The sequence below is a fragment of the Thamnophis elegans genome, chromosome 14 (genome assembly GCF_009769535.1).
Source record: "Thamnophis elegans isolate rThaEle1 chromosome 14, rThaEle1.pri, whole genome shotgun sequence".
In the NCBI taxonomy this organism is placed as follows: domain Eukaryota; kingdom Metazoa; phylum Chordata; class Lepidosauria; order Squamata; family Colubridae; genus Thamnophis; species Thamnophis elegans.
The window spans coordinates 47,697,103-47,721,763 of NC_045554.1; the positions used below are offsets into that span (position 1 = coordinate 47,697,103).

The following is a 24,661-nucleotide window of genomic DNA, read 5'->3' on the forward strand; positions in this document are numbered from 1 at the left end:
GGTGTGTAGGACACCAACTTCTCCCCGAGATGCCACCACTGGGGCTGGAAAGCCAGAGCTGGAGTTGCCCTCGTCACCTCAAGGCTTGACTACTGTAATGCACTCTACATGGGGCTGCCCCTGAAAAATGTTTGGAGACTACAACTAGTCCTGAATGCAGCCGTGCGAACGATACTGGGTGTACCAAGGTACACCCACATTACACCTATCCTCCGCGAGCTGCACTGGCTCCCTATTGGTCTCCGAGCACAATTCAAGGTGCTGGTCATTACCTTTAAAGCCCTACATGGCCTAGGACCCGGATATCTGCGAGACCGTCTTCTGCCACATACCTCCCAATGACCGATAAGATCGCACAGGGAGGGCCTTCTCCGGGTGCCGTCAGCCAGACAATGTCGGCTGGCAACCACCCGGGGGAGGGCCTTCTCTGTAGCCGCTCCGACCCTATGGAACGAACTACCCCCAGAGATCCGGACCCTACCCACACTCATGGCCTTCCGAAAGGCTATTAAGACCTGGCTATTCCGGCAGGCCTGGGGCTGTTGACCTCATGACTGAGGTCCAGCCCCGATTATACTGGGTGTATGTTGTGGCTTTTTAAATCTATGTTTCTTTGTTTTTAACTTATAAGCCACCCGGAGTCCTTTGGGATTGGGCGGCCTATAAATTCATTAAATCTAATCTAATCTAATCTACTCACTTGGCTTTGGTGTAAAGATCGTAAGGCCTGGTTTGCAAAGAGGAAGCTCTGAGGATGACCATATTGGTGAGCATCTGGCAAGCCGTTGCATTGCAGGTGTTCTAATGGGGATAAAAGAAAGCATTGGATGCAGATAACTGAGCCTTGGACAGCAGGTACAATGGGTGGAGACTTCGGACCATGTTGATTGTTTGTAAAATTAAACCCTTCTCATATGTTACTAGCTTCCCTCTGCTGGGCCCAGAGACCCACATCAAGGTTGCAACCATTAAAAAGAAAAAGAAAATAGACAGCAAGGGGGTTGCATATTGTCACACCAAGAGGCCTCCGAGGGTTTGCACACCACAACTGGAGTTGACATGCAAAAAGGAGGTTTAGAAGTTGTTTATATATTTAGGTGGCGCAGTGGTTAGGGTGCAGTACTGTAGGCCACTTCAGCTGACTGTTATCTGCAGTTCAGCGGTTCTAATCTCACCGGCTCAAGGTTGACTCAGCCTTCCATCCTTCTGAGGCGGGTGAAACAAGGACCCAGATTGTTGGGGGCAATAGGCTGACTCTGTAAACCGTTTAGAGAGGGCTGAAAGCCCTATGAAGCGGTATAGAAGTCTAACTGCTATTGCTACTATTGCAGACTAACTTTGCTCACTGCCAGGAGTTCGATCCTGACCAGCTCAAGGTTGACTCAGCCTTCCATCCTTCCGAGGTGGGTGAAATGAGGACCCGGATTGTTGTTGGGGGCGATATGCTGACTCTGTAAACCGCTTAGAGAGGGCTGAAAGCCCTATGAAGCGGTATATAAATCTAACTGCTATTGCTATTGCTATTATTCCTTTTAGTTGTTGTTTCCTTGCACTTGTTTCTTCCCTTTTTTGAACTTACTGGAAAATTATTTTTAAATTTAAAAAAAATTAGGTCAAAGCCATCAGATCCCTACTCGGTTGTAGCAAGGAGGTGCAGCCGAAATCCACCCACCTCACATGCTAGGAAGCTCCCGTCAAGAAACTCCGATTCCCAGAGGGTGCCAGCGGGAACGCTGCTCTGTAGATATGGGGAAGAGAAAGATCATGTTGGTTTTTTTAATGTTTCTGCCCGCATCCCCAAGAAAGAGCCCAAAAGATAAGCTCTTACACAGCCGAGGCATGGAAAACGAGGGGGATTTCCACCTGATTCTTTTGATCCAGGCTTGCAAACACAACTCAAACCTACAAGGAGGAAAACTGAGTCAAGACAGAGCTTCTAGAAGGTACTCACTCATTGTAGAGCCCTCGGGAGTTCACTGAAAGCATTGATGGGTAAATGGGCAGCCAATTCTGCTGTGAACAGGTGAACTTTAGCATTTCAAAGAAATCAGGAATTCTGGGAGTTAGCGCTCATCAAGTTAGCTGAAAAACACCACTGCAGAGCACATCTGTAATCCACCAGCTGCTGGCACCAGTGCATTCCTTCAATGGATATATTCCCCCATCGTGCCTGCTTATTCTCTTATAATCCCTTTCTCTCCAATGAATGCAAATGCAAACATTAACTCCCTTCGTGTGAATTATCCCAGCAGCCGAGTTAGCATCCCAAGTGGGGGGAAAGGAAAGCAGAGTCAGCTTCGCTAGGATTACAACCACTTTGCTTAGCGACGGCACTGCCGCTCCCGATTCTTGTCGCTAAACCAGAACTACTTGTACCCTTGCAGAATATGCAGCGAAGGCCACAGGAACAGCTAAACGGCGTTTCTTGTTATTGAGTGGATGTTTTTGCATAGGGAAAGTAGCAGGGCAGGGGGGGGGCGAGCGAGAAGAATGAGATTGCAGCGGGATCTCGCCCCACAAATCAAAAGCTTCCCCCGCAAGTCTGCAATTAGCCGTGGCACATAATTTCATGCTCACTGCACGGCCCCAAGGGCACCCTCGGGATGCACCAATGCGCTTCCTTTTCTGCAGAGTTGGCATTTCGGTAGCTGTAAACACAGCGTCTAATAACTCATTAAGGCTTCTCCTTCCTGCAGCTTCTTCGCAAAAAGGGGTGGAATTTTTCCAAGGTCCAATTCTTTCCCCCCCCCCGATAGTTCCTACATTGCAGTCTTGCTGCTGGATGTACATTTGTATTTGTATTTTATTATTTGTATGCCGCCCTTCTCCGGGAGGACTCAGGGCAGCGAACAATTCAAGGGGGAAAAAAAGGGGGAACATAAAAGACAAAATACAAATAATAAAAGTCGCACAACCATACATGTCGAGAGGGGAGGGAACTCATCACCCCCAGGCCTGCCGGCGAAGCCAGGTTTTGATGGCTTTTCGGAAGGCCTGGAGAGAGGTGAGGGTCCGAATCCCTGCGGGGAGTTCGTTCCAGAGGGCCGGAGCTGCCACAGAGAAGGCCCTCCCCCGGGTAGTAGCCAGATGGCATTGGCTGGTAGATGGCACCCGGAGGAGGCCAACCCTGTGAGATCTAATGGGTCTGTGGGAGGTAATTGGCAGCAGGCGGTCTCTCAAGTACCCAGATCCAATACCATGAAGGGCTTTATAAGTTACGACTAGCACCTTGAAGCGTATCCGGAGACTGATCGGTAGCCAGTGCAGCTCGCGGAGGATAGGTGTAACGTGGGTGTACCGAGGTGCACCCACAATCGCTTGCGCGGCTGCATTCTGGACGACTTGAAGTCTCCGAATGCTCTTCAAGGGCTCCCCCTTTCCCTGTCGCAGTTCCCCCTACCACCACACCATCTATTCCCCACTCACCCTCAGGACTTTGGATCAGCTCTGGAGCACAGGAATCACACTGGCCAGTCTCGAGGTTGAAGAATTTGTCAGCCGCACATTTCTCAGGAAGGCTGGAGGCTGCAGACCCGTCCCTTAGACCCAGCACGGAGCCCTGCAGGGGATTAAGAAGAAGCAGGAGGAGGAGGAGGAGGAAGAGGGAGCCTTTCAAACTCGGCATTTCGGAGGAAGCTTGCAATGGGGGTTGGGGCACCCCACTCCCCGCAGATTGATCCTCTGTGGGACAAGAAGATCAGGAGATCTCCTGCACAAGGCTTTTGTGTCGATCCAGGTGTATCCTTAGTAACCAAACACAGGTGTGGCTTCTTAGGAGCTGAAGCAAGGTGTTTAGCTTTGACTCCCCTGCCACTTTTACCCGTGGTCATCGTCTGTGGCCAGACTCAGCCACGGAGACAAGGCATGGGGCGATCTTGGCGCAAGACTAAGGAATCACGGTAGACAAGGGCTTTCTCTGGTTCAGCACCAGTGCCACGACCACACGGAAAACACCAAGGAAGACGTGTGATTTATGAGGTTGAGAAAGGGTAGATTATGCGAAGAAGAAGGCAGCGATGTTATAACCACAGAGAAAGGGGGGTAAAATCCAAAGGCCTTTATAACTACTGTAAAGTTCACGATCCATTTTTTTTTACCCTTTTCTTTTCCTGTTGTTCTTTCTCATAAGGGTGAGGACTGGTCATAAGTCCCTTTTTTTTCAGTGCCATTTGAATGACGGCCAAATGGATGGTTATAAGTCAAGGATTGCTTGCATTTCATTTATTTAAAAGAGAGAGAGAGAGAGAATAGCACAGAAGACGGGAATCTGGAATAAGCGTAACCTGGGCAGGGGGAAAAAAGAGTGAAGATGTAGTTTCATTTATTTATTGAAGTTTTATTTTATTTTCCCCTGATCCTGTCGTAATGAGAACTTGAAATGTTTTCAGTACATAAGTTAAAAACAACAATATTTCACGTAGGACATGAAGTCGCACTCTTGATACAGGGCACTCACAACTGCACCCAATGTACATCAGAACATTTTATATATATATATATATAATTATATATTACACAACCAAACACAGCAGTTTTAAAACTTCAGCGAAACTCACAAGATGGAAATGTTTACAATCGTACGATATGCAGTTCTGGGTAGTTTTTGTTTTTGTTTTGCTTTTTAAAAGGGTAAACAAGAGAAGGAAGGTCTCAAAATGACATATTCAGCAACACCCTCCCGCACACAAAAACTAGGATCTGTTGCAGACCCAAAAAGTCGCTTAAACTCTTCATTGCAATGACAACCCCCCCCCTCCCCAGGCCTTTAAAGCCGACCTCAGAAATGCAAGCACACATCTGGATTTATGTCTTGGCATTCCACTAATCGTAGACTCTTCGCTCACATTCGGTTCAGTGCTTCTCTCCAGCCACCACCCCCCCACCTTAAAAAGAAAAAAACCTTCAAGATTTAACCGTGGAACGGAGAGGAAAAAACAAATTCACATGAGCACAATTGACGAGAGACCCAAAAGGATGAAGGTATAAAAGGAGATGGGACGATATGCATCAGAGGAACGGGACTCCTGCAGCCTTCGTGGAATAGAGCCCTGGATTGCTGTGGTTTGCAGGAACCCAGGAGAAATCCACGCAAAGCCGTCTTCAGATCCGTGCTTTCAATCATCCAGAAGTGGTAGCTGAGTTTTAATGCCAGTTTGCCCCACCGTGAAACCCTTTTGCAATCAACCCGTTGTTGGTGCATACCTCGATGCATTGTTTCCGCCGTGTGTTATAAGCTGATGCCTGCTGGGAGAAGTAGATGCCTTCCCCAAACTGGAAGAAAAGCTGAGCTAGAAGAATTTAGCAGAGGCCTCTCTCCAGATGTGGTGGTTTGGGCTTTTCCTGCGGGAATAGGAACAGCAAAAAGCCAACCGGGAGGAATACTGATGTGCTGAGCCTCCTCCAGATGCTTATCTGGGCTCCAACTCTTAACAGAAGCTACTACTGGCAAAGAACAGGCTGCTAAAGACAGCAAGCTGCTTGTTTTGGAAACCACCAGAAAAGGATCTGGTTAACAAGTGGAAATATAAGGGAAGCGTCCAAAAATTCTATCAGTAGAAGAAGTCACCCCCACTCCCAGGGCAGAGTCAACACAGACAACTAACAGCAAGGATTCCTTCCTTGAACGCTCAGAGGAAGCATGTCAAAAACCTATTCTCTTGGCGCCCTCTCTTGGTGGACAAGGGATCTGCAAGGCTCCAACTTTTGCGGGTTATTGCAAGATTTAAGGTGAAGACTCACTGTCATTCCTAAATAACAGGCACATGTACAGAGAGAGAGGGAGGGAGAGAGAGAGAGAAATGGGTTTTCTTGTGGATTCTGTAAACCAACCAACCGCTAGCAGCTATGTCTTTTTTCCCCAAAGAATGAGAAATCGGCATCCATCCAGCCACGCAAAATGAATGGAGAACACTTCCCTACACACCCAACATCAACCGGCCCTTAGAAACACGCATGCACACCAGACACGAGAACAGAGGTTGATCATCGAAGGCCTGAGAAGCAGCACGGAAGAGACTTCTCCCAACGGGAGGGTGTTGAAGAATATTTTGGTTGCCCCCCCCCCCCCCCAAAGGTGGCTTGTGGCTGCCCTGTAAGCCTTCAATAGCAATAGCAGTAGACTTATATACCGCTTCATAGGGCTTTCAGCCCTCTCTAAGCGGTTTACAGAGAGTCAGCATATTGCCCCCAACAATCTGGGTCCTCATTTCACCCACCTCGGAAGGATGGAAGGCTGAGTCAACCCTGAGCCGGTGAGATTTGAACCGCTGAACTGCTGATCTAGCAGTAGCCTGCAGTGCTGCATTTAACCACTGCGCCACCTTGGGCTCCTATGTGAATGGTGGAACCTCACACACAACCCTCCACCTGCTTCATGTGGGCCAACCAGGCAAAGCCTCTGTGAAGTTGACAAACCAGACAGATGGGATCAGTCGATCTGGGTCAACCAGTTGACCAACTACATCAACCAATGTTGGGTTGGTTCTTGTTTACACCTCCTGAGTTAGATCAGCTTCCTGGTTCCATCGGAACATGTTGCATTGAAAGCACACAGGAGGCCCCAGAACTGCTCCAGGTAACCAGGAATGTGGGCCTGGTTGGCTTGCACAGCATCTTAAGAGTTCAAAACTACAATGGTCAGCCCCTCCCTGCCTTTAAATACCTTTCTCTGCCCAACAGGACGAATTGAACTAGGCCTTCTGCATCTACAAAGACCGTCCTCCAGAATGACCGGCTCTGTAGAAAAGCTAAAAGCCCTTTATCTGCCTGTCCGTTCCATCACAACTCCTGCACAAGTCCCATTTTACATTTCATGGCTGTTGGGGGAAAAAAATACTCTAGCTCCTTCAAATCGTCTGCAATGAGGCGTGGAGGGTTTGGGTTTTTTTTGCCGTCCTTCTCAAAAGACCCAGCTCTCCTGGCCCCAATGATTCTCCCTGCCTTGCGTGGAGGGATCTTCCCAGACAGGGGCCAAAGCCAGGGTCTTTTATGCCCGAAGTTGGAGGAAGTGGTGTCCTTGAGGCTACGGAAGGAGACAGGCGTCCTGGGATGGAGAAGCTCTACGCCTACGGGCTGCTTAGCACAGCACGACACGGTTGAACAGCAATCATGCAGGATTATTGCAGAGTCTGTAGGGGGGTCTGTGGATTTAAAAGCCCATCTGAAGTCTCAGGACGACCCCAGAGACGCGTCTCACAGCTTTTCGCCTCCGCCGGCCTCTCCTCTCCGTCCTGGTAGGCTGTGGAGCTATTCAGCAGCCATTTGGTCAATGTGGTCGCTCAGAAGCTTGTACTGCTCTGAAAAGAGAATCAAAGGAGAACCAGCTGAGAGATCTTCAGAAACAGGTCAATGGGTCGGGTCAAGCCAGCGGTGGGGAGAAGAGCTTGGAGCTCCAGTTCAGCAGGAACTCTTCCACCCTACAGAATGGAAATCCCTAGGCATTCCTCTCCCGCAATCTAGTAGCCTCTACTGTGCTAGGCCAGGGTGGGTGGTGGGTGTCAAACTTGATTTCATTGAGGGCCGCATCCAGAGGTGGGTTCCTACCGGTTTGCACCAGTTCGGTAGAACCGGTTCGTCAAATCTACCGAACCGGTTAAAAGAGGTCCCACCAGTGGACCCGGAAAGCAGGCCACACCTACAGAAGAGGTTCCAAAAAAAATTTAAACCCACCACTGACACACACACACACACACACACACTCACACACAGAAAGAGAAAGAAAAGAAGAAAGAAAAAAAGAAAGAAAAAGTGAGAGAGATGAAAGAAAAAAAAGGAAAAAGGGACAGAGAGACAAAAGGAAGGGAAGAGAGAGAGAGAGAGAGAACACATGGCTGGCCACTCCCATCAGGTCACATGGCCAGCAAGCCACTCCCACAAAGGAGGCCACACCCACAGAGTAGGTTCAAAAAATTTTTGAAACCCACCACTGACACACACACACACACACACACACACACACACACACACACACTCATACAGAGAGAGAAAGAGAAAGAGAAAGAAAAGAAGAAAGAAATAAATTTTTAAAAAAAAGAAAAAGTGAGAGAGATGAAAGAAAAAAAAGGAAAAAGGGACAGAGAGACAAAAGGAAGGAAAGAGAGAGAGAGAGAGAGAGAACACATGGCTGGCCACTCCCACCAGGTCACATGGCCGGCAAGCCACTCCCACAAAGGAGGCCACACCCACAGAGTAGGTTTGAAAAAATTTTGAAACCCACCACTGGCCGCATCAGAGTTGTGCTTGACCTTGCCTGGGGGCTGGGGGGCAAGATGGGTGTGGCCAGGGTGGTGGGCATGGCCAGCATGACGTCACTCATGTCGGGCAGGCTTTTGTAGTGGCCCGAATCCTCTGCCAACAAAAATGGGCTCTCGAGCTCCGTTTTGGCCTGGGACGGCCTCCTGCAGCCCTCTGCCACCGAATATGGAGCTCGGGAGGGCTGTGAGCAGCGCTCCCAAGCCCTGTTTTTGCTGACAGAAGCACGGTGGGCCAGTCCTTTGCTATTTCCAGGGCAGCCCACGGGGCCAGATCTAAGCACCCCATGGGCCAAATCCGGCCCGCGGGCCTTGAGTTCGACACCCCTGCGCTAGAGCAAAGGTGCGCGTCCAACCTCGTCAGCGTTAAGACTTGTGGACTAATTGCTATGCCAGCTGGGGAATCCTGGCAGTTGAAGTCTTAAAAGCCTTAAAAGTTGACGCGGTTGGGCAATCCTGCACTGGGCCAAAACGGTTCCACCACATCTGTCACCAGCATTGCAAGAACAGCAAATTGCCCATTATTCAATCGGCAGTCTGGGCTACTTCTGCATACAGTTTATGTCAAAAACCATCCTTCTTGAATTGATGTCCTCCAGATGTCTGGGGATCAGCTTCAGCTATGTGGGGGGGCACACATCTGGGGGGAGGGGGGGGGCAGCAGGCAGCCTAAGGCGAAGCAAAGAGGCTAAGATGGGAGCCTCTGAATCCCCAAAACAGCTTTTTCCATGGCAACTTGAAGATGTGTGGACTTCAATTCCCACGTTGGTTGAGGAATTCCTGGAACGGGAGTCCACTGGAAGCTGCCACTTAAGTGTCAGAGGAGCCATCAAGAGAGCAGTAATTCTCCACCTTGGGAGACTGAAGGGGTGTGCGCTTCAACTCCCAGTGAGGCTGGTTGGGGAATTCTGGGATTTGAAGTCTACACATCTGAAAGGTGCCCAGGCTGAGAAACACAGCTCTGCAGGGAAATTGCTCTTCTTCTCCTTCTTCCCCGTTCTCCTTCCCCAAAGATGCCCCCTGGCTTTGCAAAGGCCCTTGGGCCTTCTTCCCAAGCTCAAACCTACCTTCATCCAGGTTGCCAATCACTGCCTGCTTCTTCAAGAAATCGTTGCAAAGTTTCTTGTTCAGCCCAAAAGCCAGCATGTTATGAGTGAACGTTCTAGTTGAGGAAAGTAAAGAGAAGTCAGAACAAGCCAGAAATCTTAACTTTAGGGGTTTGTTGGTTCAATCCAGTTGGACAAAAGTCAAGGAACAAGAGGAACAGTCTTTGTGTGAGACACTGAAGAAGCAACATTGGGCTGAATTGTTCAAGAATCTGACCGGGATTCCACATTTAAGTTGTGGGAATCAAAAGGAAGTCATGGGATCCCAGATGTGGTGGTGGGTCTATACAGCCTCCTTCTCTGCTTAAATCAAGGATCCATGGATCCATGGTCTCCAGCTACATTTCTGCTGTCTTCAGAGCCCCCCACAGATCTCACTCTTTCCCCAGACAAAACAGGACATCAATTTTGATCCTGTCTCCCAGTAACCTCAGCCCATCGCTACCCAGGGCACCACTGGTGGCCCCTGGAAGTTCATTAGAAAGAAGATGAACTAAGTCATCTGGGGGGTCAGAACTTTGACCAGATCTGCGCCATGAAGTTTACGTTATCACTGGTCCCCAAAATAAACCCATAAAGTAGGCAGAGGTTCTAATTCACTCTTGGTTGGTGGCTTTTTTTGAGCCCTACCTACTCTGAGCTAAAAGCAAGCCCCACCCCTCCTATTAACACATTGCGTATATATTTATTTCAAGACACAACTGATTTGACTTTTATTAGAACAGGTGGTTGAAGCCACCCGCTGCTTGTTCTGGGGATCCAGAACGAGGTTTTTCCAGATACATCCAATTCCCATTATCTCAGAAGACAAGCCTAGACCTTCAGAAGACCAAAAAAAGAACAGCACAGACCCTCCAAGAATGAGCAATGCAAAGGAGGCCCATGCATTTGGTAGCCTGGAGATGAGAACACATTAGGGACGCATGGATTTCCAGTATGATTTATGGCAGGCATTTAAAGAATAATTACTGTCTTAATAGAGAGAGAAGAAACTAATCTTTGAAGGCTGAGAAAGTTCGTCCTCTTTTTCTCACTAACTTGAAACCAAGGGCTGGTTTTGGTACTTACCCCAACTGTCCAAAGGTGATATTCTCATTAAAGCGGAGGCTATCGTCGCGTTCCTCCTGCGTCATGTGGCACCACTTCTCCCTGCAAGCACAGGTGGGGATCATGTAACCAGGGTTCCTTGCGCAATCAACCAGCACATCATGTGTCAAAATTGGCAGGAATGGATGGGTGCAAGGGTGAAGGGAGTAGCCTGCTTTCCCTTATTAGCTATCAATTGTGGCAACCACTTGGGAGATGTTTCTTAAGTCACCTCAAAAGGTGCGTTGCCTGTTGCTGATTTCAGATTCTGTATTTGAGCTTGTGTCACAGTGGGAAGTCCAAAGATGAATTTTAAACAAGCTTCCCTTACATTTGTGGGTTGCGTTCATGGTTATTTAGCTTCTTTGGAGTCCTCTTTCAAAAACATGCTTAACTTTACAAGCCGAGATGTTTTTCAAGGAAGTCAGTTGCCACCATAATGGTGATTAGTGTGAGACACCCAGTCCTTACAAGACATCTGTTGTGCGGGGAGCAGGAAAGGAGAAAGCCATACACACAGCAAGGGGGGAAGAAATGAAGTGGAAAGGAGAAAGGTTTAAAAGGTCCATTAAGCTCTACCTTCAGCCTGATAACCTGATCAAAATGTTAGCTTTAAATCTGAGCTCCCACCATCTAGAATTAAACATTCTGGAACTGTCCAAGTTCTTGCCGTTTCCACCAACCCTGAAAAAATCTGGTCACCATTTCAGAGAAAGGAGGACCCAGGTTCCCCCAAAGGAGAAGCCCACAAGAGAGACCACATGGAAAGGGACACACCGGGGAAGGGCCTTCTCTGTAGCTGCTCCGGCCTTATGGAACGATCTCCCCGTGGAGATCCGGACCCTTACTACTCTCCCGGCCTTCTGCAAAGTAATTAAGACCTGGCTCTTCCAGCAGGCTTGGGGCTGTTGATTTATCCAGCCCCATTTTATGTTATGAATGTTGTGGGATTTTAATGTTTGTACTTTTTAATTTTTATATGTTCCCCTCCCTTCTTTTTCTGTAAGCCGCCCTGAGTCTTTCGAGAGTGGGCGGCATACAAGTCCTAATAAACTCAAATTCAAACTCAAACTCATCTTAAAAATGCAGCCTGCTGTTCTTAGAAATAAGTTTTTAAAAAAAGTTTCCCAAGAGAGAAATAAAAACAATGCAGAGCTGAAGGGCCCTAGGTTGGTGGGAAAGTATGGAAGGCACATGAATTTGCTAACACAACTGAGCTGCTGGATGAGTTTCTACCACCGCCTCCATCTTCATGGAGGATGGAGGCAGCCTGGAACAACAACTCCCAGAATTCCTTGGGCCACGCTACCTGGAATCCTGGGAATTTCAGCCTCTGCTTTAAGAGAGCACAATGGACGAAATCCTTGCCATGCCAGATAAAGTAGATTCCTCCAAATCCCACGGAAGGTGAAGGAACATCAATATTTCAAACCAATATCCCTTCCCTTCTAGCATCCTACAGATTCAGACATTTAAGGAGTTCATAACAAGGCCAATTAACTTCACCATTTCCATTTCTATATCCTCTACTCTTCAGCGCATCACTAACATATGATACTGACACCTTGAGGCAGTATATTTCCTCTACTACAGTGGTTTCCAAACTTGGCAACTTTAAGACTTGCGGACTTCAACTCTCAGAATTCTCCAGCCAGCTCTGCTGGCTGGAGAATTCTGGGAGTTGAAGTCCACAAGTCTTAAAGTTGCCAAGTTTGGGAACCACTGCTCTATTACACTATATTACTTTACCCAGCTCTTTAATTCCCGCGTTGCCTTCCTCTGCTGCTAGAATTTCTACAAGCACTGCATTCCAAAGGTCAAATCAAGTCCAGAAAGAATAAATATAGCTTCATTTCGGTTGCTGTTCGGAATCGGATTTTCAGCGCCTGCCCTTCCCTTCTAACATCCAACAATGTTCAAGAGGCGGAAACATTTTTAAAAAGGGAAATTATAAGGTGGGGGAGGGGAAGCTGCTGGAATAAATAAAGGAATGGGAAAGGAAGGAGAAAATTGGTTCTTTGACCCAGAAAATAGAATCACGTTGGGGCGGGAAGGCTGGGATCGGGATGTCACCACAAGAGATTTTTGGGTGTAGTTCTCGGTGATTTGCCTCCAAAATTCACTTCGGAACTATTTAACTTTGCAACGTAAAATTTCGGGCTTAGTTGTGGATGTACTTCCATTTCATTTACAATCTTTTCCACTGATGGCTTTTCATTTCATTAAGATTAAAGAAATCAGGACAAAGAAAAGATCGTTCCAGAGGGCCTTCTCTGTTGCAGCTCCGGCCCGCTGGAACGATCTCCCCATGGAGATCCGGACCCTTACTACCATCCCGGCCTTCCGTAAAGCTACTAAGTCCTGGCTGCTCCGGCACGCCTGGGGCTGTTGAAGTATCCAGCCCCACTTTAATTGTGAATGTTGCTGTATTTTAAATTGCTGTATTGTCTTATTTATCTCCCCCTTCCCTTTTTATTGTTAGCCGCCCGGAGTCCTTCGGGAGTGGGCGGCATACAAGACTAATAAAACCAAACCAAAAGAATCTTTTGTCTTGCATAATCATTTCCAATCCTTGCTCACCGATTGACGGAATCGTTACCTTTAACCCTATCCACTGTCTGCCAAACATTTGAAGTCCCGAGTGCCCTGTTTGGGATAGGAAGCTGTGGTTGCCTGTTCAAAACAAGCTGTTCCGATCGTTTGGGCAGTCTTTCAAATAAGCTCACCGTATTCCTTCCTTTGAATTTAAATGCAAGGATCTGTTGAGCAATTTTTCAAGCTCGGGAGGATTTGAAATTGAAAACCTTTTGCACGCCCCTTCCCGGGAGAGGAGCTGATCTGTGCTGGCCTTACAGAGAAGGGAGGTTTCTCTAGGGAAGGAGGTTGTGGGCAACTTCTCCTGCTTTGGCCAGAAGAAGAAGACCAGAGCAGAGAGGACCTCCAGCAAAGCTTCAGATCTTGACAGAGTCAGGGGGGAAATCTAGCGGGTTCTGAACAGGTTCTGGAGAACCGGTAGCGGAAATTTTGAGTCGTTTGGAGAATTGGCAAATACCCACCTTCTGGCTGGACCCTGCGTGGGGTGGGAATGGATATTTTGCAGTATCCTTCCCCTGCCATGCCCACCAAGCCACGCCCAGGAGAACCAGTAGTAAAAAAAATAAAAATGAATTCCACCACTATTCCTAGTCCCGATCTAGGATGTGCATTGGAAACTGTGTGTGCAAACCCCCTAGGACAGGGATGGAGAACCCTTTGCACTCAGCAGGTCAAAAATCCAGACTCTACTGGTGTGTTTTACACACACGCACACACACACACACACACACACACACACACGGACCAAAGAGCTCTCTCCAAAACCACTTCTCCAGAACTTCTGGAGATCCCACGAGTGTGCTTCCATCTCACAAGGTCTGCGGAGGTTCTGAAGATCACGTGGGAACACGTTTTTTGAAGGCCCCCCCCCAAAGCAGCACAAGGTCAGGACCCTCTCCCACACCTTCCAGGGGGTCCAGAGGCTTGGTGTGTCCCCCCAAAATGGCATGGCGGCTCCCCCTTGTCATAGGTTCACCATCACTGCTGTAGGGAGAAGAGCAAGCGGGCCTGGGGCGCAGGCAGGATAAAGCCCCAGTAAGAAGGGAAAACGCAGAGTATCGTCATCGGGGCAAGAGAGAACTTACTCAGAAGAGGAGATGTGTAAAGTCCAGACAGTTAACAAAAGGAATGGAAGGGGAGGGAGAGACAGACGGAAGTCACCAAAGGCACTCAGAAGTCAAAAGAAAGGGGGGGGAGGAGGAGGAGGAGGAGGAGGAGGAGGAGGAGGAGGAGGAGGAGGAAGGAAGGGGAAACCAAAACAGAACACTGAAACTTCAGAAACTTTCTTACAAGCTCAAAGCGGCAACCTCTTTCCAAAGACTTACCCCCCGCTGCCAAGACGCAGAAATGGCAAAACCCAATTAACCTAAACGTGATTCCTGAGCTAGGATATCTGATGGGGATGGAAATGTGGAATGCAAATTCAGAAGACAATAAACAGTAGGCAACCCGTGTTGTTGTTGTTGTTGTTTTAAACCCACTGGCCTCCACCAGGGAACTAGAAGTTGAGTTCCTGTCTTTAAAGGCAATCCTGCCCATCGTGCAAAATTTCTCCCTATTGCTGTTGCCTCGCAGCTTTCCAAAGCAAGGCAAATTTTAGTCAGGAGGCCGAAGAGCTCCGTTGGAGAGCCCCCGCCTCCCCCCAGGACAGCCTCTGAAGGTGGTCCCAGAGAGAGAGAGAGGGCTGACCGCTGGAATAAAGCAGGCAGCCCCCACCAGGCCAAAGAAGAGCACATTTCAACAGAAATGGATTCAGTAAATTCATGAGTGACCCAGTTCTGTCGTCTAGCTGAGGCAGGCGACAGGATTTCTCACCCACCGGGGGGAAATTTGTGGACTGGGATAACCGTTTAGGTGGGGGAGGGAGGGGGAAGAAAGGGGAGACAGTAAAGGTGGGAAGACACACCTCTTTTCCTCTTCCTCCCCAGTGTCCCCTCTGGAGTGGCAGCAGGAAGGGCCAAGAGAAGTCACATGGCAAGTGCATGCAAGAAGGATGGATGGAAGAAAGAATGGAAGGAAGGAAAGGACGGAGGAAATGAACCAAGGGGGGAAAAAAAGAACAGGGTTACAGACATTGAGAGAGAGAGAGAAAGAGAAAGAGAGAATTAGTTTTTTCAACCCTCCAAAAAGACAGTACAAGAGTGAAGATCCTTCCCACCAATCTCCCCCTTCTTTGGAGCGCGGGCCAAAAGGTGAGCTTGCTCCATGACCAACCAAGAGCTTCTACATCCGAAGAGGAACATCCAAAAGCAGCTCGCCCACAAACGAACAGGAGGAGCCATCTTGACAAGGGACTTTAAAGGCCAGAGAGGGAGGGGAAACCTTCCCTCCAGCCAACCTTTCCTCCCCCTCGCCCTCCTCCAGAGCCAGAGGGGCCGCCCGGGAGAGGCTTACCTGGTAGTGGGGGACCGTTTCCGCCTCTCGCAGTGGACAGCGTCGAAGAAAGCTGCGTTCCAGAACCTCAGCGTGTGCCTACAAAAACCGGGACAAAGACACTAGAGTTTGCTTGGGATAGTGAGATGGGCCACATATAAATTTAATAAATAAAAGGAAGGCGGAGCATGGAGAGCGGCACCCACAACAGCTGGGTTCCGGGTGGTTGGAAGGGCCCTGTGCTGAGGTGCTCTGAGGGCCGTTTTTCCATGGCGGCTGTGGCGATTGAGAAGGGCATTGTTACGGCCTCCAGAATCAGAGGAGGAAGAGGAGACGGCGTGGGAGTCAGGGCCAGCATCAAGGCAACCTGGGAGCTCCAAGGGGAAAGAAGGAATGGAGCTTGCAGAGAGAGAGAGAGAGAGACGGAGGCAGAGCCTGGCCTGTCAATCAGCCCTCAGATGGAGTGTCAACAGCCCCCAGGTCTGGAGGTGGCTGATGAGGAAGAGGAGGAACAGCTGGGTCCAGGGCCTGACGCGTGGATGGGCAGAAGGCAGAGGAGAGGAGAGCAGTGGAAATCTATGGGCCGGTCCTTGGGACAGAAGAGCCACCGCTGCTAGCGAAGCCCCACCGTAGCTCTGGGGATCAAAGGCAGGGGGTAGAGATGAATAGATGTGCCAGAGGAGAGGAGAGCAGAGGAAATCTATGGGCTGGTCCTTGGGACGGAAGAGCCACCGCTGCTAGCGAAGCCCCTCCCTAGCTCTGGGGATAAAAGGCAGGGGGTAGAGATGAATAGATGTGCCAGAGGAGAGGAGAACAGTGGAAATCTATGGGCTGGTCCTTGGGACGAAGAGCCACCGCTGCTAGCGAAGCCCCTCCCTAGCTCTGGGGATAAAAGGCAGGGGGTAGAGATGAATAGATGTGCCAGAGGAGAGGAGAACAGTGGAAATCTATGGGCTGGTCCTTGGGACGAAGAGCCACCGCTGCTAGCAAAGCCCCACTCTATCTCTGGGGATAAAAGGCAGGGGGCAGAGATGAATAGATGTGCCAGAGGAGAGGAGAGCAGAGGAAATCTATGGGCTGGTCCTTGGGACGGAAGAGCCACCGCTGCTAGCGAAGCCCCACTCTAGCTCTGGGGATAAAAGGCAGGGGGCAGAGATGAATAGATGTGCCAGAGGAGAGGAGAGCAGAGGAAATCTATGGGCTGGTCCTTGGGATGGAAGAGCCACCGCTGCTAGCGAAGCCCCACCCTAGCTCTGGGGATCAAAGGCAGGAGGCGGAGATGAATGGGTGTGGCAGACAACTATTCATCTCCTGGAAGGACAGACTTGTTAGCCTGCGGTGAGAGAGGAACCTCTTGCTGGGGCTCCTAATAAAGGAATCGTTGATTTAACTACAGAGGGTTTCTCGCGTGTGGGGATCTGGATCAGAACAAGCATCTTCTCTCTCCTTACCAGATGGGCTGTTGCTTGAGGTGCATGTAGAGGTAGATCTTCTCCCCATTTCTTTCTTCCTCCTCCTCGGGACTGTACAGGGAAACTGCACCAAAAGGGACATTCAGACCGGGGGGGGGGGGGGGGGGGGGCTTTAGAGCAGGCAAACCCCTCAAACCTTCACTGTCCTGCTTCAGAGGTCCGGAGCTCCCACCAAGGACCACCGACTCTCTGGGTCCATCTGCTTACCTGATTTCTGCATCCTCTCCCTGGGCTTCTCTTCACCATCCCTGGAAGAAGAGTGGGATTCAGGCCAGCGGAGGTGGCAAGACCCCCCCTCTGCCACGACAGGCTCAGCCAGGGCAGCCTTGACCAAGGGCAACCCATCCTTGGGTCCAATCCATCCAAGGGCCACGATCGACGGCTTCTATGCAGTCGATCCCACCCACCCCCCCAAATCGCGCCCATAAATAAATATTTATTAGTGTGATGATGTTCTCTCCCTGACCCTCAGACCAAATCCCTTTTCCTGCCAGTTCCACCCCTTGGTTTTATTCCTGCCTTTGGGAATCCCAGAGGACAGCCCAAGGAAGAAATGCTACTGGTTTGCTAGAACCCGTAGCAAGCAATGCTAACGCTCGCCGAAACCAGTAGTTAAAAAAAGCTTTAAAAAGTTGGGGGGGGGGGGGAAATGATTCCAACGATTGCACGGATCACCCAGTGGTGAAATTAATTTATTTTTTTGCCACTGGTTCTGTGGGCGTGGCTTGGTGGTGGTGGTGGGCGTGGCCAGGTGGGGGTGGCCAACTTTCCCCCACTTTTTAAAGCATTTTTTCCCTGCTGGTTTGGGCCAAAAGAGGTAGTAAAAGAATGCTTTAAAAAAGTGGGGGGGAAATGGTTTTGACGATCGGGCGGCTCACATCTGATTCACACAATCATCAGACCCCCTTTATTTCACTTTTTAAAGCATTTTTCTACTACCTCTTCGCTGGAACCGGTAGTAAAAAAGCTTTAAAAAGTGGGGAAAAAATGGTTCTGACAATTGCGTGAATCAGCTGTGAGCCGCCTGATCGCCAGAACCATTTTTTTCCCCACTTTTTAAAGCATTTTTTTTACTATCTCTTTTGGCCCGAACCGGCAAGAAAAAAAAAATGCTTTAAAAAGTGGAGGAAAGCTGGCCACGCCCATCCAGTCACATGACACCCACACACACACACCAAGCCACGCCCACAAGAACCAATTGCAATAAATAAATAAATTTAGATTTCACCACTGGGACGCCCCCCTTTCTTCCCGAATTCAGAGTTTTTACAAAGCTGTTGCATCCTTTGGGGCCCTAAACCTTCTCTTCCCCAGCCCTTAAACACTGGACGTTTTTAAGAAGATGTTGGATAACCCTTTGTCTGAAGCGGAGTAGGGTTTCCTGCCTAGGCAGGGGGTCAGACTAGAAGACCTCCAAGGTCCCTTCCGACTCTGCTATTCTACCCTATTCTAATTTGCAGCCATGGAGGACGCGCGACTGGGACTCACTCGCTTTTCCTGGCCCCGACGGGACCCCTCAGTTTGCTTTCGAAGCTCCCGAAAAACCCCTTCATGTTCTCTGTCTTGGTGTTTTTCAGCAGCCGTTCAGCGATGTCCTTCTTCTCAGCCAACCAGCTGTTAGCGGACTTCAAGTAGGAGTCTATGGATCCCGCGGCTTTCTCTTTCCACTCCGGGGGGAGAGTTTGTGGCTTGCCTGCACCGAGACAAGGACGGCAAGGGAGAATTAACAGTTCAAACGATCATAAAACCGTGTAAATAAATAAGAGGCGGGTGCGGAAATGTAAGGTATATTGTATACAAAATGGTACAGAATAAGAGTTGTAAGAGGAATATGGGTTCACAGGTGGGTGCAAGAGGTATTGTATAGAAATTAGCACATGGGTACGGATAAAAAGAGTATAATAGAGGCATACCGATGTGGGAAATGTTGCAAAGATGATATTTGTGTTTAAAAAATGGGGGTGGGGGGGAAACTGTCGAGTAAAAATATTTAAAGAAACAAAAAGAAAACAGTTCAACCCGTTGTTTCCCAAACTTGGCGGCTTTTAAGACGCGTGGAACTTCAACTCCCAGAATCCCCTAGTCAAAAGAGGGAGTAGCCCGTCTCCAATCCCACTTCAAAGAGATCCACTTTTTAAGACAAGCTAAGTTACTAGTCCACATGGCAGCTTATAAATAAAGAGAGGCAGGATTCCTTTTTTTAAAAAAAATAATTTTTTTTTTAAAAATTCTTTTTGGAAGATCCGCAGCTGCTGCTGGAGATAAACCACTCCACCCGGTTTGGCTTTTGCTGCGCTTACCAATGTAATAGTAAGTAAAGCACATGGTCATCAGGTTTTTAGCAGGGCTGAAGTCATCCATCTGGTAGCATCTGCAAAGTCAAAAGAGAAAAGTTGGTGAAAAGTGGTGCGGGGAAACTCCAGGGAGCACGGCTCAAAAAAATTGGTTTTCTTACACTTTGCAGAGAGTTGGATTGGAGAGCAGCGTTTCTCAAACTGGCTGGGGGATTCCGGGAGTTGAAGCCCACCCATCTTCGAGTTTGAGAAATGCTGGATTTGAGGGCCACGGATCTTCCAACACCCTCCCCCCCCCAATTCGATGATTCTGTGCTTTGTGGAGCAGGAGTGGCCAGGGTCATTCCTAGGAATGAGTTACAGAGCCAAAATGGAGGTGTGTGTGTGTGTGAGAGAGAGAGAGAGAGGGAGGGGGTGGAGAGATGGAGAGAGAGAGAAAGAGGGAGGGATGGAGGGAGAGAGAAAGAGGGAGGGAGAGAGAGAGGGAGTGGGGAAAGAGAGAGAAAGAGGGAGGGAAAGAGAGAGGGAGGGAGGGAAAGAGAGAGGGAGGGAGGGGAAAGAGAAAGAGGAGGAGAGAGAGAGGGGGGGGGGAGAGAGAAAGAGGGAGGGAGGGAGAGAGAGAGGTAGGGTGTGAGAGAGAGAAGGAGTGAGGGAGAGAGAGAGGGAGGGGTGGACAGAGGGAGAGAGAAGGAGGGAGGGAGAGAGGGAGGGGAAAAGAGAGAGAGAGGGAGGGGGTGGAGAGAGGGAGAGAGAGAAAGAGGGAGGGATGGAGGGAGAGAGAAAGAGGGAGGGAGAGAGAGAGGGAGTGGGGAAAGAGAGAGAAAGAGGGAGGGAGAGAGAGAGGGAGGGCGGGACAGGGAGAGAGAGGGAGGGAGGGGGAAAGAGAGGAGAGGGAAGGCAAGAAGAGAGGAGGGAGGGGGAAAGAGGAAAGAGGGAGGGATGAGAGAGAGGGCGGGAGGAGAGAACGAAAGAGGAGGGCGGGGAGGGAGAGAGGGAAGGGGTGGCGGAGAAAGAGGGAGGGCGGGAAGGAGAGGAGAGGGGGTGGGAGCAGAGCTGAGAGGAGAAAGAGGAGGGAGAGAGAGAGGTGAGGGAAGAGAGAGGGGGGAGGGGTGCGAAGAGAGGGAGACGAGAGAAAGAAGAGGAGGGAGGAGAGCGAGAGAGAAAGAGGAGAGAGAGGGAGCGATGAGCGAGTGAAGAGGCACGGAATGCTTCGAACAGGGGTGTTGTCAAACTCAAAGGCCAGGGGCCGGAATCCGGAACACCAGGATACTCAGTTCTGACCCGTGGGGCCACCTGAAACAGCAGAGAATCGGCCCCGAGGTGCTTCTGCCAACTGAAATGGTACACCTGAGCTCCGTTTTCGGCTGCCACAACCTCCTGCACCCTCTGCCAGTTAAAATGGAGCTTGGGAGGGTCACACATGAGCTCCCTTTTTCACCCCGCAGAGGGTTGCAGGAGGTTGTGGCAGCCGAAAACGGAACTGGGGATCTCATTTGCGCTGGCAGAGTGCTCGGGCGACCACAGGCACCACCGACACAGGTGGCTCTGGCTGGGCTGAAAGCCCGCTGAATTAAGCCCTGTTGAAACACACAGACACACAGACACACAGACACACAGACACACACACACACACACACACACAGAGACACGAGATGACTGGCATTACTCACTCAAACAGCACAACGGCAAAGGACTGCACCAGGCGGTAGAAAGTCTGCTCGGAGACACACTTGGAATTGCAACGCTGTGAAGGAACCAACAAGGGGAGGAGTTAGGGATGCCCAGATGGTAGATGGTGTCCTTTTCCATGGAGGTTCACAGGGAGGCTTAACCACCCTAAAAAGAAGTTCTGAAGCAGGCTGGAATTGCACGAGGCCTTCCAGCGGCAATCCAGGCACGTTCCCCGAGATCTACAGGACTCCAGATTTAGCAAAGCCGTTTGATCCCAAATGCTTCCTTACCTGAGCACTGACGTATCTGGCGAACCACTCTCTGCCTTTGGCGTTCTCGCCGCTGCACAGCTCTCCGAATCTGGCTTGTTCCTCTTGGTCAAACTCCTCTCTGAAATCACACACACACACACACCATCACAATCACACACCTGGCGTGCCCATAAATAGAAACATCTGCTCCCTACAAATTGTTACTGCGGCCAGAACAACATTCGCAGAGAAATGGAAGAGCAACACAACACTGAACGAAGACAAGGAAACACGGAAGATCTTAGAATGCGCGGAGATGGACCAATTGACTAAGGAAATTCAAGGAAAGGAGGAATCAGAGGACTATTTAGTTTGGGGGAAATGGTACACATGGTTAAATGATAGAAATAAGAAATTGGGAAATGTAAAATGCATTGCAGGAGAACTTGGAAACAGCGATAAAAGGAAGTTGGGAAAGTAGGATATGCAAAAGTAGGAAAAGATGTACAATTGAACAAGGGTAATATTAACATCTGATACAAATAACTAAACGTAAACAAGTAAGTAAAGGAGTAAGCAACAAAATGATCACAAAATTAGAATGCATAGTAGGGGAAACAATAACTGTAAAGATGCACCGATAGGTATCTGCTGTAAGAAGGAATGTGCAGTTCCAGTGTGGTTTTGTAAGTTATGTGTATGCTTTTGTCGATGTGTTTTAGGTGTTTAAAATTTAAAAATTAAAAAGAAGAAAGAAATATCTGCTTCCAGGCTGCAAACCGGCCCCTTCCTGTCTGCTGTCCGTTGCCTCTTCTCCTGCCTTCAGGTGCCTTGGAAAATAGGTTGACGCCCCGCTTTTTTTTAATATACTTTTTTATTTTCCACTTTCATAACATACAATCACATGTATACTATTACATAGCCAATATCCTATTGCATTAAGTAGTAATTACATCAGTTCCTCTTGTCATCAACGCCCAGAAAGATAAAAACCCATTATTGGCTCTTCTGCTCTCCATACACCTCTTTCTTCGGCCTCTCTCCTACCTCCTTTCTTCCCTCCATCATCCTTTCCTACTCTACTTCCCCTTCCTTTCTCCTTCTCCTCTCTCTTCATTCCACTCCTCCTTATCCTCCTCATCTTCCCCCCCTTACCCTCTCTCCTATCCCCCTCTTCCTATCTTTCTTCTCTCCTCTGCTTCCCACTCTTCCTCTCATTCACTTGGTGTATTTCAGCTTCTGAGCAAACTCCATTCTATGTTGATGGTATTTATGCTTCCCTATCAATATACTTAACATATTAGCTCTTCTGCTCTCCATATACCTTTCTTCTGCCTCTCTCCTACCTCCTTTCTTCCCTCCATCATCCTTTTCTACTCTACTTCCCCTTCCTTTCTCCTTCTCCTCTCTCCTCTTTCCACTCCTCCTTATCCTCCTCATCTTCCCCCCCTTACCCTCTCTCCTATCCCTCTCTTCCCATCTTTCTTCTGTCCTTTCCCACTCTTCCTCTCATTGGTGTATTTCAGCTTCTGAGCAAACTCCATTCTATGTTGATGGTATTTATGCTTCCATATCAATATACTTAACATATCTCAGTTTTAAAGAAAAAAATAAGAGAAGACAGTATACATGTGGAATCATATTACTTTAAAATCTAACACCCCTCGTCAAGCCTAGTATTCATCCCTCCCTCCCACCCTCCCCCCAACCCCCCCCCCCCAGCCTTCCCTTCTCCGACTTCCCAGGAGCCCCACTTCTTTGCAACTACCTCTATGAATTTGGGCTGTTGAAGCAGAAGGAACTACAAAAGCCCCCCCCCCCGCCCATATCCCAAGTTTCAGAGGCACCAAATGGCCCCACAAAATCCCATTCATCTTTTTCTTAAAAACATATGGATGTCTGCAAGGTGTTGCCAGGTGAACCCTGTCCTCAGGAAGCACAAGACCTGCCCCTTCGCTATTGACTCAAAACAAAGGGCAAATTGTGTGATTCTGGGTCGTTGTGTCATCTGCCAAGATAAATAAACAGGTTTCCCAAAGGCACCAAAAAGGACAGGAAGTTGACTGTGATTATTTATCCTCAACCTCAATTCCACGAGATTTTTTAAAAAAAAAAACAGCTGTAAAAAGAGCACTCCTATCGGGTGAATTTTATTTATTACACCTATACGGTGACTTAGTTCCAAGGACTTCTTTCAGCTTGCAGCGGCATGCAATAAATCCAGAAAATTAAAACAATCCGTAGTAATGGTGGCAGCATATACAAAGAAGTGAACTCCGTGACAATGGGGCAAACAAAGAAAGCAGGCATCGTAGGCAGAGGTCTTCAAACTTGGCCACTTGAAGACTTATGGACTTCAACTCCCAGAATTCTCCAGCCAGGGAGTTGAAGCCCACAAGTCTTTTAAGTTGCCAAGTTTGGGGACCCCTGGCATAGGAGCATTAAGTGTCCTCCAGAACAACTTTCGATTCTGGAATAAAACCAGTGGGTTAAAGAGCTTCCAAAGTGGTGTTTCTCAACCATGGCAACTTTAAGAGGGGGAAGACTTCAAACTCCCAGAATTCCCCAGCCAGCAGAGAATTCTGGGAGTTGAAGTCCATCCCTCTTTTTTTTTAAATACTTTTTTTATTTTCCGTTTCATAACATACAAATCACATGTATATACTATCATAGTATTATATATACATACTATACATACTATCTATAGTATTAAATAGTATTACATCAGTTCCTCTTGTTGTCAACGCCCAAAAGATAAAAACCCAGTATTGGCTCTCTGTTCTCCATACCCCTCTTTCTTCTGCCTCTCTCCTACCTCTTTCTTCCCTCCATCATCCTTTCCTACTCTACTTCCCCTTCCTTTCTCCTTCTCCTCTCTCTACATCCACTCCTCCTTATCTCCTCACTTCCCCCCCTACCCTCTCTCCTATCCCTCTCTTCCTATCTTTCTTCTCTCCTCTGCTTCCCACTCTTCTACATCCTGTTTCCCTCCATCCTTTTCTACTCTACTTCCCCTTCCTTCTCCTTCTCCTCTCTCTTCATTCTTACTCTACTTCCCCTCCTTTCTCCTTCTCCTCTCTACATTCCACTCCTCCTTATCCTCCTCTCTTCCCCCTTACCCGCTCTCCTATCCCTCTCTTCCTATCTTCTTCTCTCCTCTGCTTCCCACTCTTCTACATCCTGTTTTCCCTCCATCCTTTCTACTCTACTTCCCTTCCTTTCTCCTTCTCCTCTCTCTTCATTCCACTCCTCCTATCCTCATCTTCCCCCCTTCCCCTCTCTCCTAATCCTCTCTTCCCATCTTTCTTCTTCCTCTGTTTCCCACTCTTCCTCTTATTGGTGTATTTCAGCTTCTGAGCAAACTCCATTCTATGTTGATGGTATTTATGCTTCCATATCAATATACTTAACATATCTTAGTTTTAAAGAAAAAATAAGAGAAGACAGTATACATGTGGAATCAAACTACATTAAAATCTAACACCTCTCGTCAAACCTAATATATATCCCTCCCTCCCCCCCTCCCCCCCAGCCTTCCCTCCCCCGACTTCCCACAACCCATAC

The 24,661-nt window shown here is 48.7% G+C and overlaps 1 protein-coding gene across 6 annotated transcripts in view; it reads right to left on the reverse strand.

Annotated features, from left to right (window-relative positions):
* Nucleotides 1-6,251: 6,251 nt before the first annotated feature.
* Nucleotides 6,252-24,661, reverse strand: part of KIAA0513 (KIAA0513 ortholog) — a 43,286-nt gene continuing 24,876 nt past the window's right edge. For all 6 annotated transcript variants that reach the window (XM_032231271.1, XM_032231270.1, XM_032231272.1 and 3 more), the window contains 10 exons: nucleotides 21,137-21,236; nucleotides 20,846-20,919; nucleotides 19,182-19,252; nucleotides 18,370-18,574; nucleotides 17,089-17,129; nucleotides 16,861-16,945; nucleotides 15,431-15,508; nucleotides 10,424-10,504; nucleotides 9,317-9,411; nucleotides 6,252-7,295 (listed from right to left, as the gene is read on the reverse strand). In XM_032231271.1, the coding sequence (XP_032087162.1) occupies nucleotides 7,246-7,295; nucleotides 9,317-9,411; nucleotides 10,424-10,504; nucleotides 15,431-15,508; nucleotides 16,861-16,945; nucleotides 17,089-17,129; nucleotides 18,370-18,574; nucleotides 19,182-19,252; nucleotides 20,846-20,919; nucleotides 21,137-21,236 (880 nt within the window). In that variant the 3' untranslated portion in view covers nucleotides 6,252-7,245. The remainder of the gene's footprint in view (nucleotides 7,296-9,316; nucleotides 9,412-10,423; nucleotides 10,505-15,430; nucleotides 15,509-16,860; nucleotides 16,946-17,088; nucleotides 17,130-18,369; nucleotides 18,575-19,181; nucleotides 19,253-20,845; nucleotides 20,920-21,136; nucleotides 21,237-24,661) is intronic.